This window comes from Nuphar pumila, chromosome 10 (assembly GCF_984573655.1).
Source record: "Nuphar pumila chromosome 10, dmNupPumi1.hap1.1, whole genome shotgun sequence".
NCBI lineage: Eukaryota > Viridiplantae > Streptophyta > Magnoliopsida > Nymphaeales > Nymphaeaceae > Nuphar > Nuphar pumila.
In genome coordinates this window covers 13,938,943-13,965,860 of record NC_143258.1, presented here as the reverse complement: position 1 = coordinate 13,965,860, position 26,918 = coordinate 13,938,943, and the positions used below count along the sequence as shown (strand labels likewise).

At 36.3% G+C, this 26,918-nt stretch overlaps 1 protein-coding gene across 3 annotated transcripts in view; it reads left to right on the top strand.

Moving 5' to 3' along the window:
* Nucleotides 1-26,918, top strand: part of ESP4 (HEAT repeat-containing protein) — a 249,664-nt gene that overhangs the window by 77,020 nt on the left and 145,726 nt on the right. For all 3 annotated transcript variants that reach the window (XM_090018877.1, XM_090018878.1, XM_090018876.1), the window contains 8 exons: nt 3,520-3,627; nt 3,725-4,288; nt 4,462-5,067; nt 8,779-8,847; nt 11,876-11,992; nt 12,190-12,435; nt 18,448-18,495; nt 18,580-18,705. In XM_090018877.1, the coding sequence (XP_089875003.1) occupies nt 3,520-3,627; nt 3,725-4,288; nt 4,462-5,067; nt 8,779-8,847; nt 11,876-11,992; nt 12,190-12,435; nt 18,448-18,495; nt 18,580-18,705 (1,884 nt within the window). The remainder of the gene's footprint in view (nt 1-3,519; nt 3,628-3,724; nt 4,289-4,461; nt 5,068-8,778; nt 8,848-11,875; nt 11,993-12,189; nt 12,436-18,447; nt 18,496-18,579; nt 18,706-26,918) is intronic.

Genomic DNA, 26,918 nt, shown 5'->3' with positions numbered 1-26,918 from the left:
ATATATATATATACAGTTTTTCTTTTTTAATTCTCAAAATACCCGATAGGGGTATTTTGGTAAATCCCCATGTAACCCTTTTTTTATTTTTTCTCTTTTTCCTTTTCTTTTTTTATTTTTACCTTTTTGTAAGACCACAAGGGCCCCACACATGTAGTCGTTGGGGCTCCTAACGACTACATGGGAGCCCCTTGTGGTCCCTTCTTCATTGCTCCCTCCTCTATAAATAGAGGAGGTTTTCCTCTTGTATGGCAAGGGTTATTCACCCTCTTTTTCCTTCAATAATATCCAACTTATGACTTTTGGTCATTTTTCCCTTTTGTGGGTTTTTGTATACACTTTTAGTGTTTGTGTTCTTGGCTCTTGGAATCACTCTTAAAGAGTGATTTGCTTTATTGGTGCTTCCGCCTCTCCTTTTTATTACAACACTCTCACAGACGGCTTGACACTGGTAGTGGCTCCATCAATCCTCCTGGCTTTTGGTTGACGGGCTTGTCTTGTTGACAGATAAAACAACTCCACACGTAAGCGTCCACGTCATCACACATTTGTGGCCATTAGACTGCACATTCCAACAACGCCAAAGTCCTTTATTGTCCTGGATGACCAACCCAAATTGTGTCATCTCACTCGTGCAATAAGCGCCTTCGCAAAGTATCCTGCCGTAGGATATACAAACGATCTCCCACGGTGGGGAGCAAATCGTCCTCTAGCTAGAATATTCGTGTTTTTCCTTCATTCATCAGCGTGATCGGTTGCTGGGCTAACAGATCGTTCTTCAGTACTTCTCGAACTTGCTCAAGAAGAATGCTCATTCAATGACTAGTGTTGTCGTACCACATGAGAAGCGCTCCAAGTTCTGCCTTCCAACTCAAGGTGTCAGCAATAACATTTGTTCGACCTGGCTTGTACTAAAAGACCATGTCAAATTTTGCTAGAAAATCTTGCCAGCGGGCTTGTCTTGGACTCAGCTTCTTCTAAGCCTGTAAGTAACTCGTTGCAATGTTGTCAGTTCACACAACGAATTGCATCCCCAGAAGGTAGTGTCTCCGTGTGCGGAGACAATGCATGACCACTAACATTTCATGCTCGTGCACGATGTAGCATCACTCAATGTCATTCAACTTGCGACTTTCAAATGCGATGGGATGTCCTTTCTGAAGCAACACCCCACCAATCGCTAAGTCAGATGCATTGGTCTGCACTTTGAATGACTTCTGGCAATCTGACAACCGTAGCACTGGTTTTCCTGTTAGGGCGTGCTTCGACTTCTCACAAACTTCCTAACACGCATCATACCATAGCCATGATGATCTGAGAGTATCTTTGAATGAATTGCCAGTAGTAGTTGGCAAGTCCCAAGAAAGAATGCAACTTGGGAACCTTAGCAGGTGGCTCCCACTCTTTAATATCTTCGACCTTCTTGTGATCCATTTTCAATCAGCCTCCTCTCACCACATGGTCAAGAAAGTGAACTTCTTTCTGGGCCAAATAAACACTTTTCTCGCTTGACGTATAACTGGTTATCCTTCAAAGTCTGAAACACACTATAAAAATGTTGAATATGCTCCTCCATAGAGTTGCTGTACACCACTATGTCGTCGAGGTAAACCACTATGACAAAATGGTCCGTACCCGTGTCACAGAGAAAGAGACAGAGAGAGAGAGAGTTTACAAAAGTCAACAATAACATTAATACTCATCATTGAAATAGGTCTCATTTGCCTATTTGGTTTCAATAATAAATGGAAAACATGCAGTTGGTTTTAATAGCATATGAGAAAGCATGCATATTATGACAACCATTGGATTTGTGTGTGTGTGTGTGTGTGTGTGTGTGTGTGTATATATATATCATGATGCAAGTTGTTATGACTCGATCTAACCTTGTGGATGTGTTCAGCATCCTCAATTTAGTGGGAAAGAACCCTTGGATCATATTTTTTCGATATGTTTTTTTAGTAAAAAATATCAGTGCATTTACAACTGTCCATTTTTGCACTGTTGCATATAGGTTGGATTCGGTTATTCAAAATCCTTTTCCCACTGAAAACAGCATGCAAATAACATCCGTGTAGGGTCATTGTGACAAAAAAATGAAGTATGCTAAGTTGTTTGTACATACAAATGCTTGCAACAAACTTTAACCCTTCTTTACATGTTAATATTTTGGGTTAAGACTCAGGATATTGTTCAATATATTACATCAATGTTTCAACTTTTATTTATATGAATTGTAAATTGTAAACCTATTTATATATGGAAAAATATTTGGTACCCTCATGGGTAAGTAACCTGCTAGTTGGAACTCATAGTGGGGAGGTTGTTTTAACCAAATCTAACCTTGTAGATGTCTTCAGCATGGTCAAAATAGTAGAAATTAACTCTTGGATCTTATTTTTTCAACATTAAAATATGATTGATGAGGGTTGAGATTTTGGTATATTGTAGGATGCTGATTTTTTACTTGCTGAAAATTTTACATACACGTTGGAATAACATGATCCAAGCACCAATTTCTATTAACCCAAACCTGTAGATCACATCTGGAGAGTCAGATGTACAATAAAAAAAAAATAAAAAATAAAAAATAAAAATAAAAAAAAATATTACAGCTTTTCACTGGGGTGTGCCTTACCCATGTGACACTTCACACCAGTTTGTCTATATTAGTTTGCCTTTCTAACACCACACACCAGTTTGACCATGTTAGACCACTACATGGACACACGAGGGATGATCGGCTTTTTGTGAAACTAAACACATACACATGCACACACACACACACATATGCGTACACATGCAGTGTACAGATGCATTGCTGCATCCTTGTTTTACAAAATCCTCATGTCATTCCATATGCATATGTGCCTGTATGTACATATGTGTATAGTGATGTGTGTGCATAGTCTAAATTCACAATCGACAACAATAAAGCATGAATCTCCTCTTAAAATTGCAACTTCTTGAACAATGATGCTAAACCATTATGACAGAAAACCGTAAACACCAAATCCAAGTTGAATGCATTATCAATGAAATCTTTTAAAAAGTAAAAATGACTATACATGTAATTCCTGTCCATAAAAATACATGAAGTTAGGGAATTCGTGTTGATCATATCTACCATAGGTTTTACTGTGTCCATGAAGTGATATGGCATGTTTGCTGTCCATGTTATGAGATGCACTTGCAAATTGAAGCCTTTGTGTGACATAGGATTTGGGTTTTTTCGATGATTAGTGACTTTAGATACCTCGAAATATGATTTTTGTACGAGGCCTGTCGACATTAAAAGTGTATTATTTGCATATAGGAAAACAAAAGGCAACTGCTGTGATTTTTGGAAGTTTTTTTTGGATGATCATTCAAATCAGTGGTAAACTATATTGGAAGAAAGCTTGTTACCCTTTTTCTCTTTATTATATGATTCTTTTCCTGTAGATAGAAATAAATACATCAATTGAGTTACAGAAAAGTATTTATTTATGCATCTTTCATCTTTATTGATGTATGCAGTGGCGGGATAGACTTATAGAAGCTCTGAAAGCCATGGATGCTGGAGAACTAGCAGATCAAGCTTTTTGTAAGCTAGATAAAATTTCTGGCGAGATGCAGCATTTAAAGGTTTAAAGTCTCATGTTTCGGTCATAATTGTAGCTAATTAATCTTTTAGCAAATATATTTCTTCTTTTTATCTCATGGAACCCCTTAATGCATATAGGAAGGGAAGAAAGACCTGCAGATGCCTGATTTATCTGTGATTGATCAAGGCAAAAGAAGATGTGTTTCCCAAGAGACTGACTTTGCTAAAAATGATGATACATTGAGAAAACGAGTTCGACAAACTCCACCAATGTCACAGGGGCAATGCACACTTCCCGTTGAGGCAAATGTGGGTGTTTCAGAAGCCCTTCCGGTTAATGAAACAAGTACAAATGTTGATGGAGGATATAGTCCTGTACAGCAACTTGTTGCTATGTTTGGTGCTTTAGTTGCCCAAGGTGATAAAGCTGTTGATTCACTAGAGATTTTAATTGGAAGTGTTTCTTCCGACCTGCTAGCTGAAGTGGTAATTGCTAATATGCATCATCTTCCACCTTGTCGTCCTAATACTGAGATCAAGGAAGAAGAAACTCTAAGTGTAGGATTCATCTCAAGTTTAGTTGGCAGTCTTCTAAACATTCAAGCATCTTCAAATACATCGAAAAATGTGGCACTCTTAAATGCGCTTCCACATATCGCATCCATTTTGGGCACAAGGTTTCCTGCATCTTGTGATAGCACGGTGATTATTTTTTCTTTTGTTTATTCTATTGATGGTTACATACTTTCTTTTCTTGATTGAGTGAACTAGTGAGTTGATTCTCTAATTTCAGCTTCCTTCATTTATTTATGGATTCTTATATGTTGGTCATTTTCAGAGAGCTGCATTTATTTGAATTCTTCTTGAAACTGCAGGTGGTTCATCATATTGAAAAACCTGAAATCAGGGAAGCAACAGATTCTGCCTCTGCGCCAGTTAGCATTGCTGATGCAAATATGCCAGTAGTATCAACTGTTGTATCACATTCAACCATTCAATCGGTATCTGGCAATTTGGTTGTACAATCAGTGATAAATGATGTTGGACCTTCAGAAGCTTCAATCCCTGGTTTAGATGGTTCAGCTCCTGTTGTTGGGAGTCAAGAAAATGAACAAGCTTGTTATGCTTCAACTGCTGATTCACTTGGAACATATCATGGGGATGTGGCTAGTTCTGGTCTGTCATTTTTTAACAAAGTTCCTTCAACAGTCCCTATGTCAATGGATCATTCAGAAACACTTAGCCCAAGGGAATCTGGGGCAGATACAATCTGGATTTCTTCTACAACTTCGACTTCTATTGCTTTTTCTACTCAATTGTTACTTAATAAGATGGCACCTCCAATTGTAAACCTATCTGAAGAGCAGAAGGATCAACTCCAGAAATTGGCATATGTACGCATAATTGATGCTTACAAAAGTATCGAAACTACAGGGGGCTCAGATGTTCGCTCTTCTGTGCTTGCATATATTGGTAGTGAGGTTGTGGTTTGACTTCCTAAAACTGCTTATTATCTGTTAGCTTTGTACCTCACACTTCATGCCTTTCATTAGATTAATGGAAATGACTTAGCTTATTCATGTGCCTGTGTTCCTTTCGGTACATTCCCTCTTTGTAGGTTGGACCTTTTAATGTAGGTCTTCCCTATTCTAAACACAATCAAAGTATCTCCTGTTTTTTTTGGTTCCCTATCTTCCTATGGCTTCTGGGAAATCATTTGTGGATCAGTATTTAACACATTTTCATGTTATGCTGATCTCGTTTTGGATGTGTTTCTTTTTCTTACACTTGCCTCTTGTGTGATTATGTTTATCATTTAACCTTGAGGAATAAGTACATAGATCTATTCTGTTTTTTACGGTTCGTTTACATTCTAATGGAATCCAATCTTAGCACATTTTTTCGAGGTTTTTGTGTCTCTCTCATAGAGCATTTAGTTTGAAGGAAAGAACCATGATAGTTTCTTTGTCAGCATGGTGAACAATGAAGGAAGAAGGAATAAGGAATGGATGAAGGAGAACACAAGCTTCAATCACTTGGAGCCACGAATCCGCAAGCAAGCACGAACTTTCCAATCATGAACAAGTCCTCAAGGATACCATGTAATGCACAATGGTGCAAAGCAAAGTTCAAATATTGTAGAACAAATTCAACAAATCCACAAAGAAGGCCCACTCACACTCACCCATGACATAACATACCTATGCTAACCTTGCACATTACCCATGACATAATGCTATCCTTAACCCAAAGTGAACATAACCAGTGACACAACACAAAGTACTACATACAAATATTTCTTATATTGTTTGTGAGTTCTCATAAGTCTACTTGTATTTGTTGGATTTGAAATCCATTTTTTCTCGTCTTGAAGTCATTTCAATACATTATTGACTGCCATTTTAAAAGTAAAAAAAGTTGAATATAAATGATTTCGAGTTTCCTATGGGTACACTTTTTCAACCTGTGGATATCTTCGTAAAAGCTTCAGGCAGGTTGAGGCTTGAAGAGATTACTTGCAAGCTGAGGATGATAGATATCTTCTCAACTTGAGGGAGTGTTGGAAAACTTGGTGAATATTTCTTGATATGTTAGACATGGTATTTTTGTAATGAAACAAGTAGGAATACAATGATAAGCCACTAATGGCATACAATAATAAAAAACAATGTGTAACGACCTCAACTCATTCCTGTGAAAAGTGATTTTTTTTAAACAATTGCGAAAACCAGAACCCAAGGATCCGGGGCCTCACAGACTTGACCACTTCCAAACCACTAGTGATCTTTACATTGAACTAACCAATCAAATAACTAACTTTATTAATCAATAAATCAATGTCTGAGAACATAATTAAATTAAAGTATGAAATCACAGAACCACACTATCCAAAAATAACAGAAGTCACGTGATCTCGCAGGCTTCCTGTGGGAGTCATCCCCACCACTGAGTTCCAGGTCCTGAGAAAAAATTGAACTATTAGCTAAGAATCAAAGATTCTTTGTACGAATTCCTCTAAAAATCCAAACAGATAAGAGACAAGAATAAATCAAATTCATGCAAAATATTCAGAAGAATATAAGAATAACAATCTCATAATTTATTTACCATCCAAGCATTAAAAGCAAGTATCATGCAATAACAATTTCTCGTATGAAACAAAACAAGTTAGAATCAATGAACTAATGCAGAACAGTAAAGATGCATTGATTTAATGCACATGCATGAACAAATTATTAAGTTATTATTAGAGTTTTCTTTTGCATGCATGTCTCTGTTAAATTTTTGCAAGTTTTAGTTTCACTTTTCATTAAACCCGCATATACTCAAAACGAGCACAATAATTCCCGAACTTCAAGATAGGTTCTCAGTTGTAGCTTAACACACAACTTGTATTTTTGTTACTGGGTTTCATACTTGTTCCTCGACCGATATCACGAATCAATACCATCCATCGGAACATTAGAAATCAACATCTAATGTCGGGACATCAAGAAAATGAACATCCATTGATGCCACTTTCTTGGTATACCAATAACAACAGCTATGTCTACAAAATTCCTTAAAACCGTGGTTGGGAGGCAAATCACAATATCGGGTTCAGGGACACAATTGCACACAAAGTTTTTGTATCCCCATGGTTTTCTCAAAATCGGCATCTAGGATTCTCAATTTTTGGATTTACACTATTTATCTCTTTTATCCTTTAACAAAAGTCAAGTTCTTTACACAAGAACTGTTTTGCAAATGAACATGCCAAACCTAACATGGTACCTGACCCGCTATAATTTTAACACTGTAATTAAATTAAAAAACCAATAATTTCAGAGGGGGAGGGGGGGTGGCCAAATTCTTTTTGCCCTAATCCCCCTCCCAGCCCATTTTATCGACATTTTTTTAAAATCCAAAATTGGACACTTAAGACCTTGGCTGCGTTGACCGCACCCAGTGCCGCATCGGCACTCGCATCACGTCGATGCAGGTGCGGCACCCGGCTAACCGAATCCCTATGACAACTTTAAATTGGTTGGACTTGGATTCAGATCTGGACCAGGATCTAAGATCCAAATCCATATTGAATATCCATATGGATCTCAGCCTGGACTAAATCCTAATTAATATGGGTCTTGGATTGGGTCCAGATCCATATCAACCTGGATAAAACAAATTGGATCCAATCCGATCTAGAACTGATCACATCGAGGAAGATTTTTGAAAAAATGTGATTTTCAGGTCAACCTTAACCCAAATTCAGAAAAACAAAATATAAATGTTTTCAGAATTTTGAGACGCATCTAATGATATATTATCTGATTTTCGCCTTTGAATTTTGCCTGAATTTAACCTGAATTTTGCTTGAATTTCGCTCGATTTTGAAGGTAAAAAACAAAAAGTTTTACTAAATCTTATTTGCCTCGTTTAGGTCTTGTTAATGGGTCTTGGGCCACGCCCAGACTCAGCTGACATCATCTAAAATCAAAGATTTTATCAACTTTACAAAAAACTTAGCCAATTTTTTATAAATTTCAGAATTTAAAATTATAGAAAAACACACGATATTACACAATGTGCACAAGCACTAGTCCAACAAGGGACAATACACAAGCTACTTAATGACAAATACAAAAACACAAAATACACACAATAGCCACTAATGGGCAAGGCTTTATTCACAAACTATGCTTATGAGAAGCATAGCTAATACAAGGGAGAGATTCCCTTTAAATAGGCCATACTATACCATCAAGGGGCTAGCCAACCCAACAACTATAACGTAATACCTTGAAATAAAAAAAAAAAAATAAGAAAGAAAAAGGTGCCCTAATGGGACGCACCTATTACACACTAATAAATGACAAAAATGGCCCTAATGGGCATAACCTATTACATATACAAAAACAACCAAAAAAGTATATTATATATATGTATATACGTATGTACCAATAAAACTTAACATTGCTCAAACTTACGGTGTGATAAAATGAGGCAAAGGTAAGGCCTTAGTAAAAAAATTACCATACAATTAGTAGTATGACCTTTAAATTTTGTTGTTTTTTGGAAAGCCCATGTTCGTTTTTGTATGTTTTACTTTTAATCATGCTATTACATATCCTCTGTAATTTGTTATTGTATTTCATTGTGCATGACCTTTGGGAGATCTTGTTTGACTTATTTATTTTTAATACCTGCAGTATCCATTGGAATTAGATACATGGGGCCTTTTACAAAAGCATATTTTGTCTGACTACTTAAATCATGAGGTAATCAGTTCTACTCCTTTGTCTTGTGGATTTTGCTTTTTTTTATCAATTAGGTAATGAAACTTTAAGTTTCTTACTTCATACTGAAAGATGAATTGGTGCCATTCATGGACTTTGTCCTTTACTTGTGGTACAATAAAGCCATTGGCAACTGGTTTTCATAATAGATTTTGAGATACATGTTTCTCTTATCATGTGTCTCTAGGTGGTGGCACTTATCCTACTTTAGGTGTTCTAGTATTATCTTCTATGCATTCTATTGATATTTGTTAGTTTTTCTAGGTTTGGTCCCCAAGAAGCAGAAAATAAGTTAATTTTGTTGTAGATTCCTAATGAATTTGTGGGTGCTGACTGCTCTAAGTTTTCCATTTCTAGATGATGATTGAAAATGCTGGGACTCTACTATGCTGTCTTGATACTAGTTTCCTCATGTGATTGGTGTTTTGATTCAAATTTACATTATCACTATGTAACATGGGTGCTTCTTTACCCCTGAACCACCCGTGTTGACACTGCTGGGTGCGGTGCGGTCTGTAATGGGATATGCAGAAACACAAAAACAAGAGCCTCCAAAGGCTTCAATATCATAAGTCACAAAGTGCATATGCACAAGTTCACTATGGGACAATACAAGCCAATAATGGCTGTAACAAGAGGAACCGAATCTAAAAAATATAGAATTTATTAATGAAATGCTTAAGAATAAGCATTAAAGAATGAAAGGGGACAACGCTCCTATTTATACATATGCGAGAGAGAGAGAGCTCCCAATAGAGTCGTTGGGAGCTCCCAACGGTCATATTTATGACCACTGGGGAGCCCCCAACGACTCTATGATCAAAAAACCATAGAGCCCATGCTTAAAAGGAAAAAAAAAGAAATAATAAAAAATAATAAAAGGAAAAGAATCTGTTCTTAATAAACAATCCTATTACACGATGTAAAAAGACAAAAATGCCCCTATAGGACATTACCTATTACAAAACTGTGTATAACAATATATATATATATATATATATATATATATATATATATATATATATATATATATATATATATATATATATATATATATATATATATATTACCCTGTCTCATACTTGCAGTGAAGTTACCGAAAGTTTGTTAAGGAGAAAGATAAACCGAGGTGTAGGAAGAAGTTTGGTGAAGAAATCTGCAAGCTGGTACTCCGATGTACCATTGTAATAACTCATAATTAGAAAACAGGTGAAGAGTTAAAAGAGAGGATGGCGAGTACACCACCGATAATGAGTATGAGTCTTTCTCCAAGCTCTTCACACGATCACAATTTTGAAAAGAACTTCGCTTCTTTTCCAAACTTTGAATGGCACGTTTCCTGATGCACCAAAAATAAATTTAGCTTGAGCACCAAGCTGATACCATGTAAGAAGCTGAGTTCTTGAATCTATCACCAAACGAAGCTTCAAATAGCTCCAACCAAAATACCGAAAAGAGGATCACACACAAGAACCACAAGGGTTCATACAACAATACCCGAAAAAGGGTATACAAAAAAGAAAAAAAATATTTATTGAATGGGTAAAACACCCTTGAAAAACATACATTGTGAGGGGGCTTTGCCCCATATTTATAATACAATGAGGAGAGGAAGGAGAGGGAGTCGTTGGATTTAGAGCCGTTGGGAGTCCAATGACTCTCTTGCTTTTTGACTAAGTCAAACATTGACTAGTCAGAAAGCCTACAAATGTACAAAAAGAAAAAAAGAAAATTCCTATTCTAACTAGACTAATCCTATTCTAACTATACTTAAATAAATCCTAGTTAGTCTAGGATATTACATATATTTTAACACAGCCTTCTTCCTCTCTCTCAAAATCATCGGAGAGAGAGATGGCTGCTATTGGGTTTTTATAAAGCACATGGGACTCCACTAAGCGGGGACGTCCTATGTGTTTCTAGAAATAGAAAGGCTTCTATTTCCTCATAGAAATAGAAGTCTTTCTATATTAGGACTCTTTTATATATATATTATCTAGTTGTAATAAAAAAAATTTCTTTAAAAAAAAACTTATCTATCCCAATACAAATGGATCTTGGATCTTGGCCCAAAGGATCCAAGATCCATATTTGGATCCATCTAACGTCATATGGATCTTGGATCTCGGCCCAAAGGGTCGAAGATCCAATATTAGGATCCATATTATGTCAGCCACAAATATATATTAAGTCAATTTAAATAATAATAAAAATATTTATTTAATAAAAATTACATTTATTAAATTTTAAAATTAGGCAAAATTTGATATTACTGTAGAAAATCGTAGACCAGGGATAGCCTAATTGGGAAATGGGTGAGAAACAAAGAGCTTGAAACCATAATCAAGCAAGTGAAATGAAATGAGGCGTGTGGCACCATATTCAGGGTTTGGATTTTGTTAAGTAAGAAGGCTTAAATGTGATTTGCTAGATTAGTCAACGACAACAAGACCTTAGCTATAGAAGGATGCCTGAAAAATGAAGAGTGCCTTGTTTATAAGAATAAACATTGAATCCAAAGTTGAATATCTTGACCTCTAGACATGAGATAAGGACCATTTGGGGGCCTCACCCTTAGCCAAGAGCTGTAATTTCGCTTGATTGGTCTCTCAAGAGTGCACCCCAATGCAAGATAATTTAAAAAAAGGGGTTTTTGTGGCATCAGTATGTTACATGTGTTGTGTTAGAAGAGATAGTCTTCTGCTTTAAATGAAATGATTGGCATGTTGAAAATCTCTATGTTTCCTAAATGCTTCTTTCCTAATGACCCCCTCTTATGCTAAACAAAATGTTATCATACTTAATCATTCACACAGTCAAGAATATTTTGCAGATGAAGAGATGTGGGAGGGATTCGTTACTTTCCAAAGAAATCTCCTGCATTTCTGTGTTCTGTGAAAGCACGATCAATATTTTGTGATCATGTTAAGTAGAGACCTGCACATAAGTGGATACAACATAACATACGTATTCTCCATTATGACTGACTTCCATTTTCTCATGTCTCCAGGGACATGAGTTGACAGTGCGTGTACTCTACAGGCTCTTCGTTGAGGCTGAGCAGGAACATGACTTTTTTACATCTACTACTGCAACCTCCGTTTATGAAACCTTCCTTCTGACTGTGGTATGTCCTTTCTCCACCTGAGTGCCCTCTGCGTACACCTCAGCCTCATGCTTTTTACACTAGTACAATTGGTTTTTCAGTTTGTAGCAGAACATTGCTTTTCTCATTCAGTAACTGTGATGTTTTTCTTGTGCATGTGTTTACACATACATGTGTGTTTGTTTGCTGTATCTATGCGTGCATGCGCGTATCTATAGGCTGAAACTCTACGGGACTCCCTCCCAGCTTCTGACAAATCTCTTAGTAGACTATTTGGAGAAGCACCTTATCTTCCAACGCCAGCATTCAAATTATTAGAGTGTCTATGCTCTCCTGGCAATAATGAGAGGTGCAATAAGGAATTGCAATCTGGTGACCGAGTTACTCAGGGCCTTAGTGCCGTATGGAATTTAATTTTAGTAAGACCTCCAATTCGTGATGTTTGCTTGAAGATTGCACTTCAGGTGATCTCCTTTACTTCAAATGCTTTAGCAACTTGACTTCTTATGTCCTTTGCTTGGGTGGTTGCTAAAATTACAATCTAGTCACATGCACATGTTGATAATGTATCTGATAATTATTTGACGAAAACAATGTGGATGTGGTCTTATGCTTTTTCACATTCCTGTTTCTATCATTTTCCTATTTTTTATTCCTTACTTCTTCCTGGGTCTGCATCATTGAAATAGTGAGGTAACTGTCAGACAAATGATCTGTGGAACTGAATGTGCTTTCTCTTGTGCTGTCAAAATCTTAACCTCATCTACTGAATGCTATGGTTGAAATCTTCGATGGGCATAAATAATGGATCAAACTTGGGAAATATGGTGAGGCAACCACCTTTCAAAATTGTAGAGAATTAAGAATGAAATCAGTCAGAAAGGCATTATCCTATCGCATTAACAGATGCATTTCCCTACTTTTAGTCCAAGAAGTGGAAGTGGGCATCAACAGTTAGCACTTAGGCAATAATACCATATGATTACTGGAAATTTAGCTAATGCTTTTCAGTCACTCTGGGTGGAACTTGCTGCAGGATGCTACTTGTTTCTGGACATAACTGTCCTTATTTCTGGCAAGGTGCTTATGAACCTACTATACTAAATAAATAAAATAGGTGCCTGTTTTCCTACTTGCAGAATCTGCCTATTTCTTTGGACTTCAATATATTATATTTGAACTACATAGCAGTTTTTGCTTGTTCTGCCAGTTGGACAGGTAAAGTTTAAGGATATATCTCTAGGAACTTATAATAATGCATTGCCTAGCTGTCCTTGCATGCACATTCAAACTTGTGTATGCGCACATACACATCATTATAATGAATGTTTGACCGAAATGCATTGAAAAGAGTTACAAATTCACTGCACAAATAGAGCATATTATCAAATGCGAAATTCATGAGAGATTGAGAGATGCAGAATTAACTACAATGAGATTCTCATTTGCATAGTATTAAGGGAATACCTCTCGTGGTGTAAAATATGAATGGACACACATAAAAAATAGTTTTTGCTAATTAAAAAAATAAAAAAATCCGTATCACCATATCACACACGTGTTTGTGTGTGTTTATATGCAAACATGGATACATCCATGGGTTTGTATTTGTGTGTATTTGTTTATATGCAAACATGGCTACAGACATGGGTTTGTATGCATAGAATAAGGATGACACTGGGTTTGTATGCATAGAATAAGGATGGCACTGGACCAAGAAGAAACGGGGTCCCGCCCCCACCTCGTCGCGTTTGAACCGGGGATGAAAGACATGAAACGGAAATGGAATCCGGGATGAAGGTTAAAATCAAAACCCGTGCTGGGACGGAGGCGGAGATGGAAAGCAGGATTTTGAGATGGGCCCCGCCCTGGCCCACTGCCATCCCTAGCATAGAATAATAGAATGTTCTTTAGTACACAAGTTGGTTATGCCTTTTACACATTTTGAAATGGGTGTCTTGTAACGACCCCAACTCCTACCTTTGAAAAATGCGGATTTTTTTTTTTGTTGCGGAAAACTTTCCAGAGACCTGGGGTCCCTACAGTTCCAATTTCAGTTGGATAACCACACACCACAAACGAAGTTGCAATTATCATCCATATCAACCAACTAAAACTCTTCTATTAATGAGTAATAAAATTTCAAAGACAAAGTTTTCTTCAACTGAAAGTAAAGTAACAATTGCAGAATTTAAAAGAACTGAAAGACAAAAGAAAGAGCCACAATATCCTCTACTGAAGCTGACAAGTCCAAGTATAACTCATCCATCCCCAGATGCATGTTCAACTTCACTGTTCACCATTTCCTGTGAAAAACCAACAAAGTAGGGTGTCAGAACCGAAATTCTGAGCACAGCTACTTCTTAAGAAACCAGATGAGAGAAAGAACATGGATAAGATTTCATGCAGTGATTTGAGGGAGCGCAGATATAAAATTTTCAATATCTAAATTCTCATAACTACCAATGATTTCATTTACTCACCAATCAATAACAGTAAACAGTGTCATATATCAACAACTAAATAACCAACCTTTCAGCATGATTTCACGAAGTAAAACGTATGCTACCACCAAATGATGTCATGATATCAAGAATGATTCAAACATGCATGATCTAATGCATAACAGAAAAATGCATGATTATGTGCAATGCATGATTTCTTCTGTTATCTTTCATTTAAGTTCCATCTTTCCATATGCATGCCCTATTAGATGCACACATCTTTAAGTTCCTCTTTTTAATTACCGTGGCCCGCGGATACACCAAACGGGTACAAACCCCGAGGTCAAGTAGGTTCCCAGGGTAGCTTAACACACAATTTGTATTTTATTACTGGGTTCCAACTTAGCCCTCGACCGATATCAGGAAACAACACCATCCATCGGAACATTAGACCTCCACATCTAATGTCGGGGACACAAGGGACACCCCACGCCCACAAGTGCCACTTCCTTGGTACCATAAACTCACAGCTGTGACTAACACACCACTCCCGGGTAAAGTGGCGGATTCTCCCTAAAACCGTGGCCAGGAGAAGAACCTCAATATCGGGTTCAGGGGCAACAATGCACACGGAGTTTTTGTATCCTCACAGTCTCCCAAGACCAGATATCCAAGATTCTCATACTCCGGATGAGATATCCCAGAAGGTAAATTTCACTGTTCTTATTCATTATTTTTATTTAAAGTTCATTCTTTAAGTTTGCCACACATATGCAAAAGTAAAGTGAAAACCCCGCATCCTCCCTTGCAGGAACCCATTCGGGACTCCAGCCCGTATAAACCATTAGAACAGCGTAGTAAAGTATCAAACCATCTTATGTGGTTTAAGTGATATATTTAAAAACATAAGTAAGAGAAAACCAAACCCACGGCTCTCCAGGCCAATGATGGTCTATTTAGGCCATCGATGCATCGTATGCACAAAAATCATAACTTGCAATGTATGCAATAATACCAACATAATTACAAATGCACCTTCATTCAAGCTTCCACAGTCATAGGCATGTGTGACCATTTATGTGTAAGTGTTTTCATGCAATCACTTAATATACATGCATTCATCCATAGTTTCATAAGTATATAAGAGTAATTATGCATGGAAATTAAACATGTCTCATCAGGTAGATACATGAAATCTTCCATTCGTAGCATGAGTTATCATCCACACACAAGCACATAAACCGGATCTAGAAATTTATATGTCAGGGCTGCACGCCTTTACATCAGGTATGCATCTATATCAAAACAACTTGCCATACCCTATTAATAGACATCAAATACCTCACATGTTACAACTATAAAGCATGCTAACATGTGCCAAATGCATGTGCACTCATGCAATCCTAACACAATCATACGCATGTCAACCAACTCAACTATATACATATGCTGCAGGAACAGAACTGGAAAAAATCTCAGGCATAAGCAATATTTTCATCTATTTCACCTGTATGAAATTAGTATTATGGACAACACCAACCATGACAAACATGGTTAGCTTAATGCACGTGTATCAACACGCATTCAAGATGTTTCTCTCACGATTTCAGTGTTAGTACATCCCACGCACACACACAGTTTTATAACAGAAGTTTTATTTTCTTTTTGGCACCGAAGAAACCCACATCTATGCAATTACATGACAAGAATATCATTTTCTGTTCAATGCTGAAACAACCCACACATATGCAGTTTAGCAGGTAAAATATTTTAGATATGGTCAACATTTCATAACCACTTTCAGAACGAGTCTAGGTATTTAGGAAGATATAAAGAATACAAGCATGCTGGCATGTGTAACCAAATATTCAAAACACGACTATATAGATAATAACAAATAAAGTTATCAGCATGTACTTGTTAACATTGCATTAACCTAGGTATTGTAGTTATTATTTACAAGCAGGGAACATAGCAAACTTTTAGAACATGTCCGAAACAGTAGGTCATACCTGTGTTGCCCACTTAATATTAATATGCATCGATCATTCATATGCAAGTATTTGAAACAAATATATTTCACACCAAATCCAACACTACCATAGGCATAACAAGGGTATAGCTATTTATATTTATACACATGAATTTCGAAACTACTTGATTTGGGGTGGAACACAGCATAGTGCAGACTTTGCAAACACAATACACCCGAAAATCACATTAAATCCTACCAAGTTGGATTACCTATGCATGCCGAGCAGAACTTTCCCCTTTCTTTTTTTTTTTTTTTTTCAATCGAGTTACAGGCCAGCTTCCAGCTGACTAGGTCAGCTGGGCCTACTATGGCCCGATTCTAAAGGTGCACAGCACCCAGCCGACTTGGGTCGACTGGGCAGGTCACCCCCCCCCCCCCCCCCCAATGCGCAGCATTTTTTTTTTCATGCCCAGCCGATCACTCGGCTGGATCTGCTATCATGGCTGAGGCCTGATCGGCCAATCGAACCGAGTTCGATTGATCCATCGGCCAAAACCCTCAAAACCCAAAATGACCCAACACTTATTTTTCTCATTGGAAAACAATAAAAACACAGCTAAAAACAGAGAACACAGGTAGATCCTGTATTACTAAAAAGGGTTCCCATGGACCCTCATCTCAAAGAAATACATGGGATCGAACCCATGTTCGATCCCTCACCTAAATTCGATAGGAGCCCCGTACCTTTTTACGGTGGTTTTCCGGTGGCTGGAGGCTGTTGTCATGAAGAATGGAGTGTGGATACTGCTTGCCGCGGCCTTCAATGGCAGCCGGTAGCCCACGCTGCCTGACGCTGGTGGTTTTGCCCTCCGGCGTGCGCACACCGAGCGAGAGAGAGAGAGAGATAGGGAACGATGGGGAAGAGAGAGCCCGAGTGAAGAGGGCATAACCCCCTCTTCACCCCCCTTTTATCGACCCCAGGCCCCCTCCTTCCTCGCCGAGATGGGAGGGGGAGGTCGGTTACGCCTTGCGTAACACCCCCCTTTTCCCCCCCCTTTCCTAACCTGTTAGGGTTTATCGGGCAACCCTAATCGGGTTGCCCTTTCTGTTTTAAAAGGGTTGTGAGTTGGGGTGGGGCTCGGGTCCGAACCCGGGACCCGCAACCCGGCCCCAAAACAATATGGATCCACAAGTGGATCCCAATGGATCCACTGTGGATCCTCGGATAAACTTTTAAAAACTTAAAAATTTTATTTATTTTAAATCTCACTTTAAACATAAAAATTTTAACCCCCAAAATATGGATCCGCAAGTTGGATCCAACTGTGGATCCTCGAATTTGCTTAATATATATACATATATATAGGTATATTTCTAATTTATTACTAATTATTTTAGTATAACGCAAACATTTAAGCGTAAATACCCCTTTATGGGTCCTAGATCCGAAATATGGATTTAGGCCCAATTTGAATTAATTTGAAATATTTTCAAATAAGAAATCTCGGGTTTTACATGTCTCCCTTAAATTATCTGTAACCACCAAGGGAAGTTTAGTGTTTCATTCAGTTAATGCAGCCTGACAATTAATGAACGAAAAAGCTTTTAAAGTTTCTTAGGCCATGTCGATGACATCCATTAAGGCCTCATAGGCTAGCAGCATAGACAAACATGCACACATGCATGGAGAGAGGATGCTTGTGCTATCTCATAATGCAATCCGAAGCAATTTATTTTTTCATGTGCTAACTGACCATGGCATTTTATGACCTTTAGTGATATTGAAATATTGATTTGCTTTCCAATTTGATATCTTATTTTTAGATGGGCCATACAATGACCATGTCCATTGACTTGCAGGTTTATCATGAAAATGATATCTTGGCTTGGTTCTGATTGCCAAACTGAAAATTACTATTTTCCTGTTGTTTTTTTAAAATTATTCTTGTGGTTACAAGTCATTGTTCTGTTCATTTTCATTTCCCTGTGTGGTTACTAGGCCACATGTTTAGATAAAGTGTTTTTCAAATTAAATGAGCTTTTGCTGTCTCTTGCAGAGTGCTGTTCATCACTTAGAAGAAGTGCGAATGAAGGCAATACGACTGGTAATTTCTTTATCACCATTATATACCCACAAAAGAAATATGGCTTATTTGGTGCTCTGAGTGTTTTATGTGGGTGTTTTGCAGGTGGCTAACAAGTTGTATCCAATGTCATGCATTGCTCAAATGATAGAAGATTTTGCCAGTGAAAAGCTACTTTCAGTATTTGATAATCTTCAAACTACAGGACTTGTTAATGATGGATCAGCTAAGGTATGAGTCACACACATGATTGGCATTAGATCCTCCCTTCTTTTAATATAATAATCATATCTTCTGAGGTAATGATGGAAATATTTATAAAAAAGTGTTCAAAAATCTCCATGAGAAGGTATTTCTGATCACATGGAGAACTTGTGACACTATAAATTCTTGCCCAGTGAAATTTTTTTGTAATGAAACAAGAGCCTTCAAACAAGAACACAAAAGTTCACAAGAAGTGTCCACTAAGGGCACATCAACAAAGCCCACAAAAGGGCATGCACAAGAAGGTTAAAACATAAATATTTTTATTTAATCCATAAATATGCTAAAGGCATTGAATTACAATGTGAAGGGGATGATACTTATTTATACACAAAAGGGAGCTCAAGAGAGAGGCTCTTAGAGACTCATTAGAGTCGTTGGAGCTACTCCAACGACTCTATTTGTAGCCATTGGACTAGCTCTGTAATATCGTGTGTTTTTCCATAGTTTAAAATTCTGAAATTTTGGTTGAGTGTTTTATAAACTTGATAAATGTCGTGAAAAATTTCATTAATTATAGGTGACGTTAGTTGGGTCTAGGCATGGTCCAGAGCTCACCGACAAGACCAAAACGAGGTGAATAATATTTGAAAAACTTTATGTTTTTAACCGTTAAAAATCAAGCGAAGATTGAGCGAAATTCAAGCGAAATTTGGAGGAAAAAATCAGGTAAGTATATTGTTAGACGCGTCTCATAATTTTCAGAACGTTGATATTTTGTTTTTCTGAAATTGGGTTATGGTTGGTCTGAAAATCACGTTTTTCAAAAATGATCTGCCTCTATTTTTACCATTTTTTGGATTGAATCGGATCCGATCCGTTTGATTCAAGTTGATATGGATCTTGACCCAGTCCATGACCCATATTAACTGGAATCTAGTACAGGTTGGATCCATATAGATTTTGGATATGGATTTTGATCTTGGATTCAGATCCGAAATCCAAGTACAACCAACTTAAAACTTTAAAATCAATTTAAAGATTAAATTAAGAGAGAATTATGCTATGAGAGGACTTTCAGAGGGGGGCGACACCGCGACACCTTCTAAAATATTCTAAAAAAATAATGATTTAATAATTAAATATTAAATAATTAATAAAAATATTAATTAATTAAATATCAAAATTTGTATTTATTGGATAAGGTGGAGTTCTATATGGAGTAGAACTCTACCTAGATAGGTGTTCTAGATAGATCTCTAATTAATTAAAAAAAATATAAGATAATAAAAGGATAAATAGGAGAAGTAGAACTCTATCCTCTAAAGGATATAAGACTCTAGAGGAGACGTCACCCTCTCTCTAGAAGACCAAAATAAAAAAAAATTAAATAAGGTTCTAACTCGTCTCTCTCTCTAGATTTCATTTTCGGGAGAGAGAGAGAGAGAGAGAGAGAGAGAGAGAGAGAGAGAAAAGAAAGAAAAGAAAGAAAGAGAGGAAGGAAGAAGAAGAAAGCAGAAAGATCCATCATTTCCACCCAATATCTGACGATTTTTCAGGCTTGTTTTTGTTTCTAATCTAAGGTACAAGTTTCTTTCTAAATTCGTACGGTAAGAAATATGTATAAATCTGATTTTATGTATAAGTTTAGATGGAAAAAGGGAAATCTTACTCAAAAGAATATATATATATATATATATATATATATATATATATATATATATATATATATATATATATATAGAAAAAGGGAAATCTTACTCAAAAGAATATATATATATATATATATATATAAATTTCATGTATGTATATATGATTATTTCCTATGATTTTCGATTTTTCTAGAGTATCAAATCTTGAAAATACCTATGTTTGTGGTAGATGTCGATTTTCTTGATTTGATGTCAGCATGGGTTAACGATTTTCCTATTATGCATATGAATACATATGTATATATATAATTGAATTCGGGATGGTTGATTTCTTAAAATTGGATCCATATGTATGTTGGGCATGTTCAAATCAAATATGTCGAGTCATATCTATATTCAAAATTTCTGATGGTAACTGATCACGTTTTACTATGTTAAAAGTGTTTTGCTTATACTGCTGGGATTATTTCTGGATTTCAGAATATGCTGAATCTTTGTGTGCAAATCTGATTAGATTTGCCGACTCTTTTTTGGTGCAAATTTGAGCTGAATCTTTATGTAAATCTGATCAGACTTGCACTGCGATCTTTGTGTGCAAATCTGATCAGACTTGCAGTGCTTTGCTTATATGCAAATCTGATCAGACTTCCAGTGTGATGTTCACGTGCAAATCTGATCAGACTTGTCGACCTCTATGGGATGCAAATCTGATCAGACTTGCAACATTTTAGCAAGAAAACAAATCAGATCAGATCTGCCCAATCGTTTTGATATGCAATTTGATCAGACTTACCGATATATTTGCGTTCTTCGTTGATGATTATTTTCAGCATGTTTTGATATTATAACATGCAATTCAGTTTTGGTTTTGCTCATGCCTATCGCATATATATATATATATATATATACACTTCTATGTTCAGAATTGTCAAGAGTGCAAATCTGATCTATTTTCGTGGGAGTGCAAATCTGATCAGATTTGCTGATTTCTGTGAGTAAGCAAATCAAATCAGATCTGCTCACTATTATGATGTGCAAATCTGATCTGGTTTGTCGACTATATTAGTAAGCAAATCTGATCAGACTTGCAGACTTTCACAGTAGGCCAACCTGGTCAGGTTTTGCCGAGTTTTATATTATGTAAATCTGAACAGTTTTGTCGTGTTCAGGTTCACATTCATTTTGGATGTAGGCTTATGTATTTGATTACATGATTGATTCGTTATGCATGCTTATGCATTCGAATACCATGTTGCAAATGTGCATATCATACACATGAATTTAAAGTTTATTTTGATGTTTGCATAAATATGATCATATGCATGTTTGGGTGTTTATGCATAGAATTGATCATGATAATGAGTGTTGCAAGTATCTGTTCGCATGCGTATGCAATTGGCTTTACGTGCATTCATGTTGTGTAATTGCATGTGCATTGTGCACATATTTTGAACAAGTGTATTGCATGTTTACTAAAATTTTGCTGTAGATGCATAGATCACTTGAGATGCTTTTGTGGTCAGTTGTGAACCACTGCAAGCCATGTGGGCCCAGAGCATGTGCTGCTCCAAAATTTGTTTTTATACATTGCAAAATTCGTTCTGAAATATTGGCTTTCCAAAACTAGTCTCATTGTTAAAATGAGATGGGTCAGGGCCCGAGTTGGGTGTTGCATGTTGATTTTCAAAACGGTTCTTATGTAAAGGACTTGAAATTATTTAAAAAGGTAAAATAGACCAAACAATGTAATTAATCTCTTTCTTGATGTTTCTTCCATAGTGTGAGAATCTTTGATGGCAGTTTTTGGGAAACGGTGAGGATACTAAAAGACTCTTTGTGCGATTGTAGTCCTGAACCTGATATGGTGGTTCACCTTTCGGCCACAGTTTTAGGGAGATTCAGTCACTTTGCCTGCAAGTGTTGTTGACTCAGCTGTAGTTATTTGTATACCAAGAAAGTGGCTTTAGTAGATGCTGATTTCCCTAATGTCCTGACATTAAATGTTGATTTCTAATGTTTGATGGATGATCCTGATTCCTGATATCGATCGAGGAACGAATGTGAAACCCAGTAATAAAATACAAATTGTGTGTTAATTTATAATTGAGAATCTAACTTGAACTTTAGGAATTTGTTATGCCCTTTTTGAGTATCCACGAGTTTAATGAAAAGTGACACTAAAATTGTGTGCATTTAATAGGGACATGCATGTAAAATAAAACTCTAATAATAACTTAATAAGTTATTCATGCATGCGCATTGAATCATGCATCTTTACTGTTTTGCATTAGTTCATGTATTCATACATATTCTGTCTCGTATGAACTTTGTTATTGCATGATACTTGATTTAATGCTTGAATGATAAATTGATCATGAAATGGTTATTGTTATATTTATCTGAATTTATGTATGAATTTGGTTTATGTTTTCCCCTTCTGTTTGGATTTTTAGAGGAATTCGTACAATCAACTCTGGTTCATACCTTGTATTTTAAAAATATTTTTCAGGACCGGGAGCTTAGTGATGGGGTGACTTGCTACATGGAGCCTGTGAGTTTGCGTGACATGTTCTGATGTTCTTGACAGAGTGGCTCTATGTTACAGTCTATTTACTTATTTTTGTTCTTATGACATTCATTATATTGGTTAATAAAATTGATTATTCATTCGTTGATTCAATGCACTATCTCTTGTGGTTTGATAGCTATTAAATCTGTGAGACCTCAGATTCTTGGGTTTGGTTTCTGCAATTGTTTAAAAAAAAATTCACTTTTCTCGAGGATAAGTTGGAGTCGTTACACTGGCTGATATATGTATATATATCCTAGTCGAACCCTATAACTAAATCTATCTATGGACCAGAGTTACCGGAAACGCCAAAGGCATTGGGGAGGCGCGTTTCGGAAGCGCGAAACGTTGCACTTTCGAAATGCGTTGGCCAGTGCAAATTTTTTTGGGGAAGCACGTTTCCATTTTTGGGAAGCACGCTTCCCCTTCGCTTCTCCCTTTTTTTATTTTTATTTTTTCTCTTTTTTTCGCTTTCCCCTCGCTTCCTAGGTCGCTTCTAAGTCGTCCCATGCTTCCCGCTTCCTAAAATTTTGAAAGTGCCTCACTTTTCGTTTCTGCTTCCCATATCGCTTTCCGCTCACGCTTCCTCGATTGACAACTCTATTATGGACAAAAGCACTAATCCAAACAGATCAGGCTTCGTTCTACGTGAACTTCATTCAGAGAAGAAGGTGCAGACTAAACTATAAACAAATTTAATCACAACAATAACAAGGGTATATATATATATATATATATGATTCATCAAGCCCAATCAAAATAGATGATCAAGATAATGAAGAACCCAAAGCTTGATGGATTAAAACATGCACAGTAAAGAACTAACAACATGCTTAATGGTTCTATATAAATACTAAAAAAAACACAGATTTTCTTCTGTTATCAACCCAATGTAAAGTTTAAAGCTTATACAGATTCTCTTTATCTGAAAATTCCATATGAGATTAAATGCATCAAAATCCAGGTTGCTCACTTCAAAACGTGCGTTAGAGATTTTTTCCAAATTCATAAATCCAGAACCAGGTTTAAATATACAACATAAACACAATTTAAACCATGTTTTGAATCTAGAATCATCAAAACATGAATTAGACATCACTCTAGAATTTTTGATAACTTTTAAAGAGGCAACCAATCTGGTTCTTGAGCACCATGTTAAAAACCTGACTGAAAGAAAGCAATTCGATTATAACAATGAGTGTAACGACCCCAGCTCATACCCTTTAGAAAATGCAATTTTTTTTAAACGAGTTGCGGAAATATTCCTAGAGATCTAGGGCCCTTACAGTTACACTTACAGCTGGATAACCACACACCACAATAGAGCTTACACTTATCATCCATACCAAAACATACCATTATTCATTTATTAAAATACTAATAAATAGGTCTAGAGACACTTGCATAAATGAATTATTCAGAGTGCAATAACAATTAAATGAACCAAAAAGAAAACAAAAGTAGAGTCATGATGTCCATCTGTGATCTATCCAGCAAGTGCGTGACACCCGTGACTTTCCCAAACACCAGTCTCTTCACTGATTTCCTGCTCCTGTGAAAAACCATAAAAGAAGAGGGTAAGAAATCTGAAGAATTCTGCATACAAATCCCTCTAATGAAAATAAGAGAGCATAAAGAACACAAGTACAATTTTATGCAATTTTTCTTGAGGAAACAATTATGACATTTACTCAATCCAACTTAAGTATTCATGCAACATCTATTAAGTATGCAAAAACTTTAATCAATAACCGGTATTCACTTTGACTAAACAAGATATTCCACATACATTAAAGAGTAACCATCACCCATCCAACAACGTATATCATTTAAGAGAATAAATTATGCATGTTCTAAAGCATAACAAGGTTATGCATGATATATGTGTAATGTATGAACACCTTATTGTCTTTCTTTTAAGTTCCCTTTTTGATATGCATGCCCTATTAAATGATACAATTTAAGTTTCTCTTTTTAATTTTCATCGCCCGCGGATACACCAAACAGGTAAAATCCTCGAGGTCAAGTTAGGTTCCCAGGGTAACTTAACACACAATTTGTATTTTATTACTGGGTTCCAACTTAATCCTCGACTGAATCACCTTCGGAATATTAGACCTCCACATCTAATGTCGGGGACACAAGGGACACCCCACGCCCACAAGTGCCACTTCCTTGATACCATAAACAATCACAGCTGTAACAAACACACCACCCCCAGGTAAAGTGACAGACTCTTCCTAAAACCGTGGTCAGGAGAAGAAACCTTAATATTGGGTTCAGGGGACCAAATTTAAGCACACAGAGTTTTTGTATCCTCACAGTCTCCCCAAGACCGGATTTCTAAGATCTCCATTCTCTAGATGGAAGATCCCAGAACATAAGTTACACTGTTCTTATTTCTTATATTTTTATTAAAGTCAATTCTTTAAGTTTGCAATATCATATGCAAAAGTAAAGTGAACCCTCATCCTCCCTTGCGGGAACCCTTACGGGACTCCAGCCCGTGAGGACAACGAGAACAGTGTAGTAGTGTGCCCTACCAACTTGTGTGGTTAAAGTGATGCAATTAAACATATAAGAAAACAACCAAGTCCACGACTCTCTAAGCCGGTGATGATCCATTAGGCCATCGATGCATCACACAACAAAACCAAAGTGATGTGTTATATAACATTAACTATTGTGCCAAATGCACGTGCACCCATACAAAACAAGGTCAATCATAAGCATATAATTTTCTACCTCCCATGCATTTTTGGCATGTGCATTTCCTACATCCATACACACGTATCCATGTCAAAACATACTCACATGCATTAATGTTGACAGTTAGATTTATATCATCCCATAATCTTTGAACATGATTTTTTTTTCTTTTTGTGTCATACAGCTCAGCCCAGTATACTTATGTAGTCCACTACAGTTGAATATGGAATCATACAGACTTATTTAGTCATAGGCATGTGGAATTTCGTTCCAGCAGGTACATAGCTGAAAAACTCTACCATTCGTCCAAGTTTTAAAGTATACAGATACAACCCCTACTACCAAACATATTTATTCATTTATTTATAGTTTTAGTTTGTCATATTTCTTTTCTTCATTTCGGCCACGTGGATAGTATTATTCAGATTTTTCCATGCAAGAGGTTCATTTCCAAAAGTTTATATATATTTGTATTTTTTTGTTTTAAATATTTATTATTAATATTTCTATTATTATTATTAGTATAAACGTAGGTAGTATAATTTATAACTAGGTATCCCTTTATGGGTCCTAGATCCGAAATGTGGATCTCCGGCTGAAATTTGCATATTTCGTAATATAAACAAAATTTATTAGTGAAAATTTTCGGTTTTTACAAATAGGGACTCAGTTGGAATCTGCTAAACGAATTTCTAGTTACGCTAATCAGACCCACATAGCACGACTTCTAATAAACGGTATAAATAAGGCTCCTAACATATAACTGATTTGGCTATTAATTTCAATAAAAAAAAACAGGGTTACGTGTGTGTGCATAGCACACACCATTGGCCTGATTCTCATGTGCACTCAGCACGCCCCACAAAATTTATTGAACTGGACACGTAACCACAGTAAAAAAAACAGGTTTCGATGGACTGGTCATGATCAACAACCATCAAATCACTATGCCTGATTTGACCCATACGATCCTCCTTCACTTATAGAATCAAGCAAGAGTGTAAAACCCATAATTTTTAAGGATTATTAATAAATAAAGAACTCATTTTTTTATCTCCAAATTAGAAATGTGTTTCTAGCTTTTGAATTTTATTTATTTATTTATTACATATTCATTTGTTCATTCAAGCCAATCAGGGTATAATTTGCATTTGTAGAACTATTGTGGGCTATAAATCACTATTTTTATATATATATATTATATTTAAATATATTTTTAATGAAGTTTGTAAATTATTAGAGTGTATTTGTGTGTTATTTGGCTCTTAGTAATAATTTATAGGGTAATTTGCTATTTTTGGCTAATCTTG